This window comes from Mauremys reevesii, linkage group 9, assembly GCF_016161935.1.
Source record: "Mauremys reevesii isolate NIE-2019 linkage group 9, ASM1616193v1, whole genome shotgun sequence".
In the NCBI taxonomy this organism is placed as follows: domain Eukaryota; kingdom Metazoa; phylum Chordata; order Testudines; family Geoemydidae; genus Mauremys; species Mauremys reevesii.
The window spans coordinates 89,070,960-89,091,103 of NC_052631.1; the positions used below are offsets into that span (position 1 = coordinate 89,070,960).

The 20,144-nt window shown below is 41.8% G+C and overlaps 1 protein-coding gene across 16 annotated transcripts in view; it reads left to right on the plus strand.

The window, feature by feature from the left end:
- Positions 1–20,144, plus strand: part of TENM1 (teneurin transmembrane protein 1) — a 697,978-nt gene that overhangs the window by 608,436 nt on the left and 69,398 nt on the right. For all 16 annotated transcript variants that reach the window (XM_039487530.1, XM_039487526.1, XM_039487540.1 and 13 more), the window contains one exon: positions 2,437–2,669. In XM_039487530.1, the coding sequence (XP_039343464.1) occupies positions 2,437–2,669 (233 nt within the window). The remainder of the gene's footprint in view (positions 1–2,436; positions 2,670–20,144) is intronic.

Genomic DNA, 20,144 nt, shown 5'->3' on the forward strand with positions numbered 1-20,144 from the left:
GACCGGGTCTCTTTTGAACTTCAGCTGCAAATACCAGAAATGGCCTTTCTTACAAAATGTTAATTAACTTCAGAATAATGACAAACTTTAATTCAGCAATTAATCACATTTACTCATCCTTCTTCCTCCACCCCAATCCCTTCTCTCAGCACCCCGTCCTTTCTCCATATCTCACATCCTTCCATTCAGTCTGTCAGTATCTTTCTCTCCAGGCCTCCTTCTCCTTTTCATAAAAGCTTATGATCAGGATTATACTAGCCTGGTTTATGTCCTGATCCTGTGAGGTGTTGAGTACTCGATTCCTTTGGATGTCAGTGGGAGTTGAGGATTCTAAGCACCTTTCAGGATCAGGCTCTAACTATGAAACTTATGTCGCAGGCTTTTTATAATCTTTCACCAGTGGAAATAAGATATTCTAACTGACCCTCTACTAGAGGAGTTGCAGCGATGTACAAAGTTACACAGAGCACCAAATAGACTAATAAAATAGAAGAAATGGAGCAAAGAATATATATCTGTTCATACCCATTACCAATATAGTTCATAACGTACTTTTCCATTGATCTGTAACATTGCCCAGTGATGTAGGACTATCTAATAAATGGTCAATAAAACCTAGTTATCTCCCTCAGTCAGTCAAAGGTTTCATATTTAAAGTGACTCCCTCAACTTAAAATCTAATCAGTATACAAAAAAAGGGCAGGCGGACATTAAAAGTACTTTCAGGCGCTACACGTGCCCTGGAATACCTGCCAAATGTGGTGTTTTTAAATTACATTTTCTTTATATTGTTTTTTTCTCTTTCCCGTTGTGTAAGACCCACACAGACAGGGGAAACTGGTTGTACACAAAGCATTGTCAAATGCACCAGAAACAGACTGAAAAAAAATAGAGTAACACATCTTTTCTCTCATCTCTTTCCATTACATTAATGTCAAGTGTTCACTGTAACAAAAATACTAAAACATTTTTCTGAAAGAAGTGTGATTTTTTTCACAGTTTCTTTAAACTTCATGACAGTTGAATATTTTAACAAAGACTGTATTTCAGTAAGAAATTTAAATATGGTGTATTGAAACAGAAAACCACAGACTGGCCTTGAGGCATGTTCCAGAAACATTGGAAGCAGTAGAGAGAATTCTCCTTCTCAGATGCTTGACTGGTGGGTCTTTCTCACATGCTCAGGGTCAGGAAGGAATTTTCCCCCAGGTCAGATTGTCATGACCTTGTGGGGAGTTTTGCGTTCCTCTGCAGTATGGATTGCTTTCATAATATCATCTGGGTATATGTCAACAAATCAATTCTCTGCCATTGCAGGGACCTTGTTCTCTGCCTGTGGAACACAATAGTTTAGTCTCCTGAGAGCTGTAATATTTTAGTCCAGTGGTTTTCAACCTGTGGTCTGCAGATCCCTGGAGGTCTGCAGACTATGTCTAAGATTTCCAAAGGGGTCCGCACCCCCATTTGAAATTTTTTAGGGGTCCACAAATGAAAAAAGTTTGAAAACTGCTGCTTTAGTCTGATACAGGATATTGGTCTCAATACAGGTAATTAGGTGGGGTTCTGTGACTCGTGAGGTGCAGGAGATCAAACTATGATCTGATGGTCCCTTCCAGCCTTAAACTCTCTGACTCTGTAAAGACAGAAATTACCTTCTCCCTCCAAAGAGAGCATTGCTGTGTTATAAGTCAGTCTGTTTCCCAGAAGTACCTTAGGAAACCATTTCTGGTGGTAAAAAATCCATTATGTGTCTCTGGCAGTGCTTGGAACTTCTACAGATGTTGGCTAACGATGGTCCTAATCATGCCTGCACTGAGTCGCCTTGATTTCAGTGACCCTCTGCCTAGGCTTCAGAGCCTGTCCACACTGATCTCTCTTGTGACCAGGACCAGTGTTAGCTGGTGTTTGCAGGATGCCTGCAACCTTAACAGGATTAGGGCCATTGTCTGCGCTACTTGCCATCCTCGCTCCAAACTGACATGGATCATAAAGCAGTTAGAGAGAAAACAAACAATCTGATTGGGTAATGAGATGCAGCCCAGTTCACCAATTAGAATTTGAGCCTCATCACTTAATTAGCATATATAAATATTTTAATATAATGTTTCATAATTTCAGTAAGGCAATCCAGTTAATGAATTATGGTGCTTTAATTCATGCCTAGTTGCATTAATGGTACTTGGCCTTCCGCCTTGCTCCTGAAAATGTACTAGGAATGAATTAATGCACCACATTTCACATCATGGTCTTTCTTAATGCTTAAATAAGGTTAAAAATAATCTGAAGTGGATATTTGTGCTCATCCGGAATAGTCTATGGTGCACCCTGCTGCTTCATGCAAGTTGAATGTACGGCTTATGCCACTGAAAGTAAATACTACAAACAGGGAGAAAGATGAACAAATTAATTTTGTGACTTTGCTCTTCTTTGTCTTAGCACAAGTCCAGCTCACAAGTACTACCTGGCTGTGGACCCAGTGTCAGAATCCCTTTACTTGTCAGATACCAACACCAGGAGAGTCTACAAAGTGAAATCTCTCAGTGAAACAAAGGATTTGACAAAGAACTATGATGTGCTGGCAGGGACAGGTGAACAGTGCCTTCCGTTTGATCAGAGTCACTGTGGAGATGGTGGGAGGGCATCAGAAGCTTCACTCAACAGTCCTAGAGGTAGGGAAACAATATATTTAGTGTTTATCTTAATTGTGTTGAGCTTTTTTTTTCTTAATTACAGTGAAACTCAGATGAAGCTAGCTATATGAAATTGGATTTAAAGTGACATATAATCCTCCAACCATGCATCATGATTGGAGAAAGTTAACTTTTCCTTTGTCAGTATCACAATCAATCTAAATAAACAGTTCACAAAGTTTAATTCTAGTTGTGTATGACATAACTGAAATATTCTCTTTCCTCATTTGGTGATGTTTTTATTTAACTGTCATTCAGCCATACAGTATATTATTCTAAACTTTCAGGCAAACACTATAGGTGGAAGGGCCAATTTGTCACTTGATGCATACAAGTAAATTCTAGTAATGTTAATGAAGTTTAGGCATACACATTAAGGAAGACACAAGGCATCAATGTACTTCAAACTGAGATCCATCACAGTTAGTGCTTATTTGGAAATCCCTACTTTGCCCAATCTCATTAACTGCACCTTATCAACAACTCACTTGTTATGAGTAAAATAATAAGTTTGATGTAGCTTTTTGTCCAAAGTAAACATTGTATTGCCAGGGACTTGATATGCACAAAGCCTTGAAACATCAATAGCACTATAATCCAATCTACTTGCACTGTGCCTTAAAACTACTGTAAAACACAGCATAAGGGCTAGATCCTGCAAGGAGCTGAGCTCTATTCTATTGAACTCTATTCCAACTTCTTCTGAAGTCATTTGGAATGAATGGTACTCAGCCTCCCGCATGACAGAGCCCTAACTGAGCTGCTCTTTGTTCATTCCTCTTAGCACCCTGCAAACTCCTAATGAATAGCTCTAATAAGGAAAAGTTGGATTTTTTTGGTCTGAGCTAATAAGGGGAAGCTGTAGATCACTAGAAAATTAAAATGTATTTCCAAGGCAAGCAGTGAACCCTGTTTTAAGACTTATTTAGTAACATATTGTAGCTATAGCCAGAGTGACTTAACATGTCTTCAGTGATGGAAGGTAAGTGCAAGGTAAGTACAAATAAATATTAATCTTCAGGCAGCTAATTAATATGCTGAATCAACTCTAAAAATAGAAGGAAATATACCAGTCAATGTATTATTGCTGGCCATGATTGATTATATCTAATTAGAATACAATTTGCTGTTCTGTGTTGTTTACTTACAGAGGAAATATGTTGATGGAAATTTCTTACATGACAGTTATATATTTGGCTTTCTAAATACAAGGTTAAAGTTATAAGGGGAAATGAATTTTGTTGTTGTTAACACCTGATTTATAAACTGCTGATTGACACTGAAAATGCTGTTCATGAATCACAGAGCAGCCAGCAAAAAAAAAAAAGAACAAAATGCATATAATAAACTGCAACGTGATAATGGCAAGGCAAGTGGTGAATTCTGATTACAGTTCCTGATTGGCTCTGAATTAGGTGCATGCTATTATTTTTATAACCTTGGTTCCCCCACCCCACTTGTTTGTTTGTCTCAACCACCTGTTATTTCTTGTATTTCAGTTTGTAAATTATTTGAGGTATGGGCAGTCATTTTCCATGTAGAAGTACAGTGCCTAGCATGATGGAGCCCCAACCTTCAGCCACTTCTGCAATATGCATGTTTAATTATAATTAATAAATAAATAAATAATAATGCTATATTAAACTCATTAAACCAGCAGCTACCATAATCTCGCCAAGAATGTAAATTCCAGCTTGAGAGTAGAATCAGAGAAATGTAGGGCTGGAAGGGACCTCAAGAAGTCATCAAATCCAGCCCCCCATGCTGAAGCAGGACCAAGTAAACCTAGACCACCCCGACAAGTGTTTGTCCAACCTGTTCTTAAAAACCTCCAATGATGGAGATTGCACCACTGTCCTTGGAAGCCTATTCCAGAGTTTAACTATTCTTATAGTTAGAAAGTTTTCCCTAATACCTAATCTGAATCTCCCTTGCTGCAGATTAAGCCCATTGCATCTTGTTCAACCGTCAGTGAACATGGAGAACAACTGATCACAATCCTCTTCATAACAGCCCTTAACATATTTGAAGACTATTATCAGATCCCCTGGCAGTCTTCTTTTCTCAAAACTAAACATACCCATTTTTTCATCATATTTTCTAAACCTTTTATAATTTTTGTTGCGCTCCTCTAGACTCTCTCCAGTTTGTCCACATCTTTCCTAAAGTGTGGCACCCAGAATTGCACACAGTTCTCTAGCTGAGGCCTCACCCATGCCAAATAGAGTGAGACATTTATATCCCATGTGTTGCATACAACACTCCTGTTAACACTCTAGAATATTAGCCTTTTTTGCATCTGCATCACATTGTTGACTTATATTCAGTTTGTGATCCACTATAACCCCCAGATCCTTTTCAACAGTACTACCACCTAACCAGTTATTCCTCGTTTTGTAGTTGTGCATTTGATTTCTCCTTCTTAAGTGTCATACTTTGCACTTCTCTTTATTGAATTTAATTTTGTTGAATTCAGACCAATTCTCTAATTTGTCAAGGTCATTTTGAATTCTGATCCTGTCCTCCAGAGTGCTTGCATGTCCTCCCAGCTCAGTGTCCTCTTCAGATTTTATAAGCAAACTCTTCACTCCATTAACCAAGTCAATAATGAAAATATGCCCTGCTAGATATGCCCTCCCAGTTTGACAGCAAACCATTGATAACTGCTTTTTGAGTACCATCTTTCAACCAGTTGTGCCCCCACCTTATAGTAATTTTCATCTAGACTGCATTTCTCTAGTTTGCTAACGAGAATGTCATGTGGGACTGGGTCAAAAGCATTAGTAAAATCAAGAAATATCACCTTTACTACTTCTCCACTATCCATTAGGCTAGTAACCTTGTCAAAGGAAGATATTAGGTTGGTTTGACATGATTTGTTTTTGACAAATCCATGCTAGTTATTTCTTATCACCCTGTTATCCTCTAGGTGTTTACAAGATGATTGTTTAATAATTCATTCCAGTATCTTTCCAGGTATTGAAGTTAGGCTGACTAGTCTATAATTCCCTGGACATCTGCATTCCCCTTTTTAAAGATAGGTACTATGTTTGCCCTTCTCCAGTCTTCTGGGACCTCATCTATCCTCTGTGAATTTTCAAAGATAATCACTAATGGTTCTGAGATTGCTTCAGCTAATTCCTTAAGTACCCTAAGTGTGAACTTCATCAGGCCCTGCTGACTTGAATACAAGTAATCTATTTAAATAAAAGGCGATAAAGAGTCCTGTGGCACCTTATAGACTAACAGAAGTATTGGAGCATACGCTCTCATGGGTGAATACCCACTTCGTGTTGGCTTTTGTTCCTTCCCTCTTGTTGCTAATATTAATTGTGTTGGATATCTGGTCACAAATAATCTTTTTAGTGAGGGCTGGAGCAAAATAGGTATTAAACATCTCAGCCTTCTTGATGTCAGCTTTTAGCTCTTCCATCTTCTTCCACTTTTTTTCATCTTTCTCTTGCTCCTAATATATTTAAATAAACTCTTCTTGTGACATTTTATGTCCCTTGCTACAAGTAACTTATTTTGTGCCTTAGCCTGTCTGATTTTGCACCCACATGCTTATATTATTCTTTTGTATTCCCCAATAGCAGATCTTCCATGTTTCCACTTTTTGTAGGATTCCTTTTTGATTTTCAGATCACTTAAATACTCCTGATCAAGACAAATTGGCCTCTTACTCTTCTTTCTTTCATTCTTTCACATCAGGATAGTTTGCAGTTGTGCTTTTAATATTGTCTCCTTGTTAAACTGCCAGGTCTCCTTAACTCCTTTTTCCCTTAGATTTTCTTTCCATGAGACCTTACCTACCAGTTCTCCAAGTTTGTTAAAGTCTTCTTTTTTGAAGTCCTTTGACTTTATCCTGCTTCTTCCCCTCCTCCCTGTCTTTAGAATTATGAAATTAACCCTTACACCCAAATTGCCTTCCACCCTCAGATTTGTTACCAGTTCCTCCCTGTTGGTCAGATACAAGTGTAAAGCAGCCATCCTGGTTACTTTCTCCACTTTGTGAAACAAAAAGTTGCTCCCAGTACATTCCAAGAACTTATTGGAAATTTTGTATTTTCCTGTATTACTTTTTCAACGGGTGTCTGGGTGATTAAAGACCCTGTTACTACCAAGTCTTGTGTTTGGATATTTCTGTTATTTGTTCTAGAAATGCCTCATCAGCCCTCTTTGCGATTTGGTGATCTGTAGTAGACCCATACCATGGTGTCAACCCTATTTTTTACCCCCATATGTGTACCCAGAGACCTTAACTGGTTTGCCTCTCACCTCCTTCTGGACATCAGAACAAGTGTATGTATTCTTGATGTATGATGCAGCACCTCCTCCCTTTCTTATCCTGCTTGTCCTCCCTGAACAAGCTATACCCCTCTTTATCAATATTCCAGTTATGAGACTTATTCCACCAGATATCTGTAACACCAATTAAGTCATAATTTAGTTGATGTACTAATACTTCTAGTTCTTTCGGTTTGTTCCCTATACTCCTTGCATCTGTGTATAGACCTCTTAAGATGCTGAGCAGGTTACTCCACTAACATCCCTCTTGTTATTCCTATGACCCTATTGTAATTTTCCATGTCATCCCCAACATCTAGCCCTCTGGTTAAGGTCACCTTTTTGTGCTTACCTTTGGGCTTTTGTCAGCTGCTCCCTTCGAACCTTGTTTCAGACCTAAATACGTACCTGTGTTAGCTCTGATTGAGATAATGTGCTAAAAATATTATAGCTGCAGTGGCTTGAGGCGAGGCGGGGGATTGCCCTAAGTATGTGCCTAGTGTGTTGGCTGCATACATACTCGGGGGGCTAGTCCCTCGCACCACTGTTTTTAGCTTGCTAGTTTGATCACAGCTAGCGTGGGTATGTCCCCTCAAGCTGGAATTTACAGTTTCCACCCCCAGTGTCAACATACTCTTTAAAATCCTGGAATGTGTAGGAATGTAAAAGCACAGAAGCACTATTGTTTGTTTGTTTATTTATCTGCACTGGGTGAAAGCTGTTTCAGAGATTATTTAACTTTTTGGTTTTTTTAATACTTGTATTGACTTTTCTAATATAGTGTTTCTGACATGCAAGCGCTTATAAAGTATTTGATGATAATTGTTCAAATAAACAAAAAGAAAGCTTATTACATAATTCCGGAGCCTGCAGCAGCTTCTAAAACTCTTCTATTTCATTTCCTTCAGTATCATTACCTAAAGGTGATTATATTTAGATGTCCATTTGTGGAAAAAATAGAATGATGAATGCCAACAATGAAATTTCAGAGTGATGCTCCTTGGCTTGTCACTACAGTCAATTCTTTGATTTGATCTAGTTTTCCCAACTTTTATTTTACAGCTAATAGAAAACATTTTCAGCTTTGTTCATCAAAATTTCAATATAATAGGTCAGGGAAAAGGGAGGGAAGTTAGCAAAGAGGTTGACTGAGCATTAATCCTTAGTATCGCATGTGAGTTTGAATTGACTTTGTAACATGCTTTTAAACATGCATGGTTGATGTAGTTAAAACTTGAACTTCAATATATTAATTTTACTGCAACTTTCTTTAATACTGCAGAGAACTCCAGCTAATGAGTAATGTAATAGACGATGAGGTATGTAAACAGAATGTGCAATGATACAAGGTGGAGTCATAACATAAAATCTGTAATGAACTGAACACATTTATTAAAGAAGTAGATATTGAAAATAAAGAAGAAAGTAAACAAGATTATTTTATTAATAATTGTCTTAATTCCACTTTCTTGAGCGTCACCAAGTACCAGATTTTTTTTTCATAATATCTTTGGTTTAAGAAATAGGGTGATTAGCAGTTGCTGATTCATTGTATATACCTGGTCAAGTCATATAACTTCTCTTTTGCTACGGTATCCCATCTGTAAAATAGAACTAATAAAAAAACTACTTCACGGGAGGATTAGGCCCAGATTTTAAAGTTATTTAGACATTGCTCCATTAGCATTTCTAGGACCAAGTGACTTAGGAGCCTAAGTCTTATTTTCAGACATGACTAAGGGCATGTCTACACTGCAGTGTAAGCCCAGGATTCAGAATCAGGCTCAAGCCTAACCCTGCTTCCGTCTACACACAAATCATGCTAACCCAGGGTCCCAGGACCCAATGGGCATGGTGGGTCCAAGCCTGAGTCAGGCTGGAATCCAGGGTTCAAGCCCGATTGCTTTGCAGTGTAGATGCAGCCCCACTGAACTTGTGCTCTGAGAGCCCGCCAAAAGTATTCCAATTCTCATAGGCTGGTTTTCTTTTTCCTCTAGAAAGTCAAGTTTGGTGGACAGCCAAGTTTCCGCCCCCACTGCATGACGAACAAAAGGCTAGAGTGGCCACATTTTGGGAGGGCTCTAGGAAGTCTGGGATAGGGCTGGTTGGACTTGGGCTGCACAGTGCAGTGTAGGCACTGGAGCCCCAGCTTGGTACCCAGGATTCAACAGTTCCTAACCTGGGTTTACAGATGAGTGTAGACGCTCAAGCCCTAGGTCAACAAACCCAAGGTCTGCTAACTTGAGTTCTCTTAGCCCTGGGCTTACATTGCAGTGTAGACATACCCTTAGGCTCTTAAGTGAATTAGACCTTGAAATGCTGAGTGGAACAATGCCTAATTACCTTTACAAATCTGGGCCTTAGTAAATTAATATTTGTAAAGCAGCTTGATGGTCTCAGATGAAATACATTATAAAAGTGCAACGCAGGGTAGAACAATTTATTTTATTTTTTTAATCATTTGTCATGGGGCTTTTTAAGATAAAATAATTGATTTAAATCAGGTTTAGACTTTTTAGAACTAATTTGAAAATGTATGGTATTGCAATTTTAGTTTAAAATTTGAAGTAAACTAGATTTCCTAAAATGCCACTACTGGGTGGTAGACATGTTACTTGAATTTTACAAAACTGCCATAAGGAACCAAAAAAAATTGAAATTAAGGCCCTGATCCTGCAAACACTTAAGCAGGGGATATAACTTTTCTCATATGAATAGTCCCATTGTTTTCAGTGGGAGTATTCATGTGCTTAAACTTAAACATATACATAAGTGTTTTCAGCATCAGGACTAAAATTGTATTTTTATTAAAAACTTCTCTGTAGTATAAAATCTGTCATTTGAAAACAAAATTGCTTCAGTGTTAACAATTAAGTTATTTAAACTTTCAATACATTAACAAAGTTGTAGCAAACATTTTTTATACACGCAAGACAATTTTTGTGATGCCTTAGCCCACCTTTAGGCACCGAAGGATGGGATTTTTAAAAGCACCTAAGTGATGTAGAAGCACAGGTCCCATTCAGTCTGCAAACCCTGATGGAGAAGTATAGCCTGGTCAAAGCATTTCAGCTTTCTTGACTTCTGGAAGTGCAATTATCAGAAGGTGCTGTTGGTTGCAAATATAGCACTGGCTACTTACTTACCAATTTTGTGTTTGAGTTCACCTTGTTCTGACAATCAGGATATTAATAAAGCCCTGCATATGGTGTCTATGTGTTTGGTTTTTGTTTGTTTGTTTGTTTCAGTTTCTCCAGGAGGGAGAGTGCATGGTACTGCCGCAGATCCCCCAGCACGGTGGTGCTGCTACAGCTCCCCACAACCCCAGAGTGCTGGGGGAGAGAGCGCGCAGTGGTGTCACTGCAGCCTCCCCAGCCCCAGCACACCGGGAGGGACAGCGTGCGGCACCACCACAGCCCCGGGAAGGTGGATGATGTGGACCCAGCCCCTGGAGCCCAGTGGCACTGCCGAAGTGGGCCAGGGGAGCAGAGTGTGGGTGGGGCCACGCCTGGCATTTTTGGGGAGGCTCAGCCTCCCCCAGCCTCTCCTACCTACCACCCATGGCCTCCACCCCTAACACCGACAGCACAGTCATCCCCAGTGGAGAAAACCAAGTCGGCACCAATTGCACCAACCAAACAGATGCAGCATTGGTCAGCACCAGTGCTGGCACCGACGAGAGCAGACTCCGTGGCACTGATGGTACCGACATCAGCAGCGACAGTCTCTGCTGCACCAGAGAGACTTGATGATATCATCAGCACCACACTCCCCAATACGCGGTACCAAGGGCTCCCCCATGGGCTATAGAGGAGATCCCAGCAGCTCTCATGAAATGGCACACTTGTCTAGTGAAAATGATGATAAGGTGCAGGAACAAGGCACTTTCTCACTGTATCATTCCTCACCGAAAGAACACCAACCACCTTGCAGCCATGTGGGGCCAAGTTATCGTTACAGCCAGATGGCTCAACCATGGTGCAGACCGCCATGAATTTACCCACCAATGGCCTTCCCCAGGCAATGGGCACATTGGGAATCCTGGGCAACTTACCAAGGTCCATGCTCCAGGACACCCATGGCTCATAGAGGCAAACTATGGTCTAACCCAGCATCTCCCACCCCGCAGCCCAGGGAAGCTCAGGACATTGGGAATGACACGGAAATGGACACAGACCAGGAGGCTACATCTCCTGCACACAATTCTTCCTCCTCCCCAGTTGAGGCGATTATGCCACCACCACCTACTTCACTGGATGATTTCAAACAGTTTCAATAACTCTAAGACAGGATCTAAGCCAGATGAACCAGCACAAGCTTGTACAAATATTACAACCATCATCTACTTCCAATATCGCTCCCCCCATCAATGATGCCATCTTGGAACCAGCAGAGACAGTCTGGCAGACACCAGCCTCAATCCCACCAATATGCAAAAGGGAGGACAGAAAGTATTATGTCCCCGCAAAAGGGTAAGACTTCATCTTTGCACATCCGCCCCCCAACTCTTTCGTAGTCGATGCCGTGAACCAACGCGGTAAACAAACCCAGTTTAAGTCAATACCACAGGATGAAGAACACAAGAGACTTGATCTGTTCAGCCGCAAAGTTTATTCTTCAGGCACCTTACAATTCTGCCTTTTTGGCAAAATTTGATTACAGTAGCTATAGGAAACGTAGCTCTTTCACAGCAGAGCTTCCCGAGGAGAAACAGTCACAATTTCAGGCCATCATCAATGAGGGTCAACTCATAGCTAAAACAGCCCTCCAAGCATCTCAAGACATCGCAGCCACGGCAGCCAGAACCACAGCCATGGCCATAGTGATGCACCAGGCATCCCGGCTGCAGGCCTTGGACATCCCTAGAGAACTGCAAACAAAGGTAGAAGATCTACCCTTTGATCGAGAAAAGCTTTTCTTGAAGAAAACTGATGAGGTGCTCCACTCAATGAAGGATTTTCAGCCAACCCTGTGTACCCTAGGGATTTATACCCCACCTGCAAAGTGAAGAAAGTACCAGCCTTACCAGAGACCCAGAGACCACTTAAAGAACAAAGAACACCTCAATCCCAAGCACTGACTTCCCAAATGACTCCTCCTAAACCACAATTTTGAAGATTTGGTCAAGGGTTTGAACAACCTCCTTCACCAGACAGTGCCTATGCCCAATCCGTTTCCATGTTTTGGTCATTGCCTTCACCCTTTCTATCACATCTGGGCCTTGATAACATCGGACCAATGGGTTTTAGAAATAATCTGTTCAGGATATACCATCCCCTTCACCTCCTGACCACCCCCTGACCACCCACCTGCCCTCCCCTCCCTGTCCCTCTTCACGGACCCTTCTCATGAGCACTTATTATGAAAAGAAGTCAGTTTTCTTCTACAACTAGGTGCCGTGGAACAAGTGCCTTCACAATACAGGGGGAAGGGATTTACTCCCATTATTTCTTGACCCAGAAGAAGAATGGGGGATGGAGACCTATCTTAGACCTAAGGAAGCTCAACAAAAGCGTACACTCCCAAAAGTTCAAAATGGTCACACTGGGCATGATTCTTCCAGCGCTGCAACAGGGGGCCTGATTTTCAGCCCTTGACCTCCAAGATGCTTATTTACATATCACCATTCATCTCGCTCTCAGAAAATACCTGCGATTCACAGTAGGACACGAACACTTTCAGTACAGAGTACTACCATTCAGCCTATCTACTGCTCCAAAAGTTTTCTCCAAAACCCTAGCAGTAGTTGTAGCACATGTACGCAAACAGGGAATAATGATCTTCCCATACCTGGACAATTGTTTTATCAAAGGACCAACTCAACAAGAAACAATGGACACAGTCCAAACCACTTTCACACTATTCAGGGATCTAAGATTACAGATAATCAAATGAAAATCCATTCTAATCCCAGTCCAACAACTGGACTTTATTGGGGCACATCTAGATGCCACAGAAGTCAAGGAGTCCCTACCCCTGACCAGATTCACAATCCTAACAAACCTTATCTTAAAAGGTACAAGTCAGCCCCTAAATACCGACTCGTACTATCCTACAACTTCTAGGACACATGGCAGCCATGATGTTCGTGGTGTGACACACAAGACTACATATGCGCAGCCTACAGAGCTGGCTGAGCACGGTAAACATACCCAGCAAGCACCGCCTGCACAGACGATTCACAGTACCACCCCATGTCCTGGACTCTCTGCACTGATGGACAAAACCAGAAAATGTTTGCCTGGGCATCCCGTTCCAACAGGAACCCCCATCAATAGTAATCACCGCAGATGCTTTACTGATAGCCTGGAGTGCCCATATGCATCAGCACACGATTCAAGGCAGATGGTCTCATGTGGAGACTCTGTTACACATCAATCTACTAGAACTATGCGCGGGCTGCAATGCTTGCAGACACTTCCGACCTCATATAAAGAACAAATCCATTCACATCATGACCAACAACATTGCATGCTTGTTTTACATCAGTCGCCAAGGAGGCACCCATTCACACTCGCTATGCACTGAAGCCATGAAACTATGGAATTGGTGCAAACACCACAACATAGACATTTCAGCCTCCTACCTGCCCGGCTGTTAGATTGTGATGGTGGACACACTCAGCAGGTATTTCTCTCTAGACCACGAATGGGAGATGAACGGAGGAGTTTTGCTATCCATTTTCCACCAGTGGGGCATTCTCCTCATCAGCTTGTTCACATCCACAAAGAACCGCAGATGCGCAAAGCTCTACTTGAGAGCAGGACTGGGACTGGGGGATGCCTTTCTCATCAAATGGGATGCACAGCTCATATACACATTCCCACCCATTCCACTGATATCACACGTGATACACAAGATATGAACAGACAGGGCCAAGTTTATCCTCATAGTCCTGAGTTGGCCCAGACAACCATGGTACCCTTACCTGATGTGCATGGCGATATGCACCCTGCAAGCTCTCCCTCGTCGTCCAGATCTGCTGTCTTAGCATAACCGTCACACTCGTCACCCGAATCTGGAATACTCCACCTACAAGCTTGGCCCCTGTATAGTTCCATTATGATGAACTAGCCTGCTCAGAACAAGTTAAACACATCTTACAAAACAGCAGGAAGGTGACCACGTGTAATACTTCCTTCAAAAATGGAAGAGATTCTCCTCCTGGTGTCAAGAAAAACACTTGATGGCCTCCACAGCACCGCTACCATTATTGCTGGAATACTTGCGGGAGCTGAAATGCTCGGGTTTAGCAATGAGCTCGATCAAAGTCCATCTTGCAGCCATTACTGCATTCCATCATGTGATCGACGGGACCTTGATCTTTGCACATCCAACTACGAAATGCTTCCTTATGGATCTCCAGAACATTTACCCAGAAGTTCGCCAACCTATCCCAGCCTGGGACCTCAATCTGGTGTTGAAATGCCTCACCCAGACCACCATTCAAATTGTTAGCCACCTGCTCCCTGCTGAATTTATCCATAAAAGTGGCCTTTCTGATCGCTATTACTTCTCCCAGATGGATGAGTGAGATAGGGGCGTTCATGGCCGATCCTCCTTATACAATATTCTTCAAAGACAAGGTCACACTATGTCCACACCTAAAATTCCTACCGAAAGTAATATCAGCCTTTTATATGAATCAACCAATCCATCTTCCTACGTTCTATCCTAAGCCTCACAGAACTCCAACAGAAGCCGTCTTGCATACATTGGATGTTAGGTGTGCGCTAGCATTTTACCTTAAAAGCGACAAACCTTTCTGGAAATCTCCTAGAATTTTCATTTCTACTTTGAGCGTTCGAAAGGGTGTGCAATATCCACAGAGATTGTCTAAATCAGGGGTCTTAAACACACGGGCTGCATGCAGCCCTCAGAGCTCTTCCCTGCGGCCCGCCATGCTTCCTGCACCCCCCCCACCCCCAGTTACTTCCTGTCACTGCCAAACTTCCCTCACCCCCACCCCACCCCCCGAGTTATTTTATGTGGCCACTAAGCTCCCTGCACGCTGCTCCCCAATGTTTGGGGCAGGGTCTCTCCCCCGGCCCCGCTTACTGCCCCAACACACCTACCCGAGTGTCCCCCGGGCTCACATGCTGCCCCCTCACCTCCCGGAGCCTGCAGCTCACACTGGCTCCACTCCGCTCTGCCAGCTTCCGGCATCACCTACTGCTGCCTGGTCTTAGTGCCCCACTCCACTAGGGCCAGGGCAGACTGCCCTTCCCCTGCCCTTCTGCCCTAGTCCTGAGCCTCTCCAATGCCACGAGCCTCTCCAATGCCCCAAATCCCTCATCCCCAGCCCCTCACCCCATCACCTCCTCCTATCCCCAAACTCCATCCCAGCGTGTGCACCCCCTGCCCCAGCCCAGAGCCTGCACCCAGCACCCAAACTCCATACCAGAGTGTGCACCCCCACCCCCTGTCCCAGTCCGGAGCCTGCACCCAGAACCCAAACTCCATCCCAGAACCTGCACCCCAGACCCCCTCCCCCATCCAAACTCCATCCCAGAGCCTTAGCGGAGTTTCGTGGGGGCAGGTTCTAGGCACCACCAAAATTTCTACAAACCTGCCACCCCTGGAAGAGGCAGAGCAGGGGTGGAGTGGTGGTGCAGCCAGTGCAGTGAGGGGCTTTACTGAGTGTATATATTTTATTAAAACCGCTTGGAAGAGGAGGAGGTGAAGAGACGGGGTAGGGGCGGGGCCTCATGGAAGGGGTGGAGTGGGGGCGGGGCCACGGGCAGCGATGGGGGGTGTCAGTGATGCAGCCCTCAGGCAAATGCACTAGTCCTCATGTGGCCCTCATGGTCATTTGAGTTTGAGACCTCTGGTCTAAATGGATCTCCACATGCATTCAACAGTGTTACCATACATTAGAGCGTATTCTACATAATCTGTTTCAACCTCAATAGTGTTTCTACACAATGTTCCAATACTAGAGATTTGTAAGGCAGCCACCTGGGCCTCCGTCCACACATTTACTGAGTACTATACAATCACTCATGACTCCAGGGCTGATGCCATAGTGAGTCTAACCGTACTCACCTCCATGACTCAAACAAACTCAAAGTCCCTCCTGCCTTCTGAGGGACACTGCTCTACAATCACCTGAAGTGGAGCACCCACAAGGACAGTACTCGAAGAAGAAGAGAAGATTACTCACTCTGTGCAGTACATGAGGTTCTTCAAGATGCGTGTCCGTGAGGGTGCTCCACTACCTGCCCGCCTCCTCTCTACTTCAGAGTTCGCAGTGGGGACTCTGCGATAGAGAAGGAACTGGAGGACTTGGGTGATGCTTGCACCAGACGCAGCACCAACAGAAGTATGAGATGCATAGTGTGCACGCACGCCCCATGCGGACACTGCTACTATAAATCTCCGCTCAGTGGCACCGGGATGCACTGACACCTGAAGTGGAGCAACCACAGGGACACACATTTCGAAGAACCTCAGTTACTGCACAAGGTGAGTAACCTTCTCTTATTTCATTCAATATCCTTGAGTCCCAATATAGCATTCTTAAGTTACATTTTTTTTCTCCAATCATTTTCCAATATCTCCAATTTCAGGAACTTGGCATGTGGAGAACATGTGGGGTTTTTTTATTTGATCTTACTTGAAAAGCAAGTTTTCCCAAGTCTAATCCTTTCCTAATTTCAATGCAAGAGAAATAGAAATTCATTTTTCTGATAGCCAAAGTAAATCTGAGTCTGATTATTACAGCTCAAGTTGGAGAAAAGACATTTTTGTTACTTCCAGAACTGGCACTTCACATTTTGTTATTTCATCTCTTCCTTTAAATGCATCTGTTGAAAGAGCAACAACATTCATGTCCAGGGACTGTAAGAAGTGTTCCAGCTAATAAAAAATATTTGAGCACTTTGCTTCTAACATTTTAAAAGTGAAAAGATGACAGAGATCACAAAGCAAGAGACTGCAAATCACTTGAATCATATTTTGAGCAGAGTATTATGGTAACCTATAAATAACTAATTGCATAAAATTGCTGTAGTAGTTTCTAGATGGCAGCTTTAATTAACAGCACCAGAGACATTTAGAAGTTTAGAAATGGATGGCATGTAATTTGCCCTTTTACCAACCATAAAATGGTAATTAACCAATTTGATTCACTTCTTCCTATTAAAAGTTTTATGAGAATAGCAAGTTCCTTCTAAATTCAGTCTCTCTTCAACAGAAGGTAACACACTTTCTTTTATCAGTCCTCTCCAGTACTTCAAGATGTTTTCATGTACAAATTCTTCAGAAGTTTAGAAATTTTTATTCAAAGTAACATGCTTATTTGCAAAGTTCTAAAATGTGCAAAAAGTATAAAGGCAAGGCTCTGGAAGGGTGTACCATATTGTTCTCACCACCATTACATTTTCTAGTTCTAGTCCACCAGAAATAATGTATTTACCAAAATAACAAAATATGTAGAGTAGCTGGCTAGAGCGTGAAAGAAACAAGAAAATGGCTTCATAGTGGAACTAATTTCCTGCATTGAATTTTCACTATTAAATGGGAAAAAAGTGGATTCAATGAACGTTAGCTTGATTCCCCAGAGGCTGCAAAGCCTCATTCTTAGAACTGTATGCACGAAAATGCATATGCATAATATTTACATGCAATTTCCACAGCTGAAAACACATATGTGGTAATTGTGCTTTGCATATGACCAATTAGCTGTCTAATCAGTCATTTATATTTGTAATTAATGCATTTATGTGCAAAACAAAGTAACTGGTCAAGGTAGATAGATGTCTTCTGTTACAAACATTTAAGTTATTAAAGGCAACCTTATTCTGTGTAGGAAAACTTTTTAAAACTATACCATCTGTAGCTTCAATATTGTTCAAAAGTAGCTGTAAATCCATATTTATTTTCATTTCACACAATGACTGATTAAAATGATTAAACATATATTTATTTTAGGTCAAATTTGGCACTCCGATGCTTGTGCTTGAATCCACTGGAAGTGAAAGTCAACAAGAGTTACTCGTGTATGTCCACTTGCAAAATATGGTCCTAAATATGGTTGATTAAACAATTGCTCTTATTTCTTTTTTCACTAAAAGCTAACATTTCAGTAAAGTTAGGCACGTTGCTTATGAAAGTAGACCTGAAGATTGAACCCATTCAAGACATAGGGCCAAATCCTTAACCAGGTCTTACCTGCTCCCTACTCGGGTAGACTTCTACCAACTTCACTGGGAATTTGTCTAAGAACCTTAGGCCACCTCCTAGTAAACTCAAATTGGAGAAGATAGGATTTAAACTTTTATAAGCTCTACTATTCTTGTTATCCAATTCAGTCTTAAAGACACAGGGTCTGATTCCTGTATCATGCTGTGATAACTGAGAATAACTCCACTGAAGACAATGGGATTACACTGGTGTAATAACGGTCTGAGAGGAGAGTCAGATCCAATATTGCTTTGCTATTTCTGGTAGGCAATTTGACTATTTCTATAAACTTCACATTCACAATATAGCTGTATACCTTACTTTTTTGTTTACCTTCTTGCCATTATTACTCCTGTCACTTTAGCAATGAACAGTGCAAGAAGTTAAGCATTAGCTAGGAACTGGTGAAGCAACTAATAGACTTTACAAGAAGCTCAGACATCATTCCATAAAATACTTAGTAATTTTCCTGTAGGAATAAAACCATTGTGGGGGAAGGAGGGTCCTATCCTTTCAGACTTTTACAAAAATACCTATTAGTGATGCAAGATGCTCTGCATGGGGTGACTTCTGCTGCCTCTTGGAGCCAGCCTCGCTGACTTACGTGGGGTTCCATGCCAGTGAAGGAGTCCAACTTTGCAGAGTAACTTTCAGAATCTTCAACAATGGTAAACATTTTGCTGGGCAGAGATGACTTAGCATTAACCAAAGAAGCATTTGAAATCTATCATATTCATTCCAGCACAACTTAAGTTCAAACAGTATTAAATCAATAAAAATAGAAATAGAATGTAAAACCTACAGTCAAACATTATATAATGTGTGTTTCATAGTACCATTTTGATATTTAACTTTCTGTTTAATTCATTTTCCAGTGTAATTTACTACATCTCCCTTGCTTCTTTTACTCCATTCTTTTTTTCCTGAGGCTATTGCCCCCTCTTTGCCTCCATTGCTTTCACAGTCTGTTGTTTCTTCATTCCTTTACTCCCTCCCTCTCCTTTAATCCTCTTCCCCTTTCTTTTCTTGTGTTGTATTCTTTCCGTCATCCATGTAACTCTCTTCCACTCCCACTTACCTTTCCAAGGACAGTCCCACAAAGTCCAAATGAGAATACCGTAAACAAATTAAGGATATTTGAAGCAAATTGAGATGAATAATGGGATGACAATATTTTATTCATAAATCTTAGAGTTGCTACAGACACAACATTTTGGAATATACAGCTGTTAGGTGAAAAAGGGAAATGCATAGCATATTATCTCAGTCTTTTGAAATCAACTATATGAAAATGTTATATTTATATAATGCCAGTGGCATTCATGTGCTTTACACACATGTTAGAAGACACGTTCATTTTCCAGAAGAGCTTACAATCTAAGAAAGTCCTAAGCAGTTATTAAGAGACAGCTGTCTTCTAAGAATGTGTAAAAGTCAAATTCACAATGGCCATCAAGAGCCTATAGGTTAAGCAGAGACTTACAGAAGTCCTTGAATCTTCTCTTCCATTCTGCCTACAAAGGCTGGTGTTTCTCAGAATGACTGAAGCCCCACTGTGAGCAAATGTATTAAGGAGATGATTGCTATGGTGGCCCCCTTTCCCAGCTACACATGCAAAAAAAACCAGCAAATTTTACACATAAGCACTTAGGCCTTGATTCAGAAAAGGCTTGAATCAGCCAAGATTGTCTCCCTCCCTGTCTCACCCTGGCATGAGCCCTGAATTGCAGCTTGTGAGGTCACCAGTGTGGGGCCACCTACAGCAGCCAAATGCAGTCCCTGTGTTCAGGGAATTCTTTCAGCCATTTGCAAGGTGTTTACAACCCCTGGTACAGCTGCAGCTTCATAGGGAGAGCAGAGCAGACGTGAGTGTGTCTTCCACAGACCTGAGGGTTATACAGATAAAATTTTACTTTTGCTGCAAAATGAAATGCATGAAATTAGCGTTTTTCACTCTGAACTTAGATTTGGGAAAGATTTCTG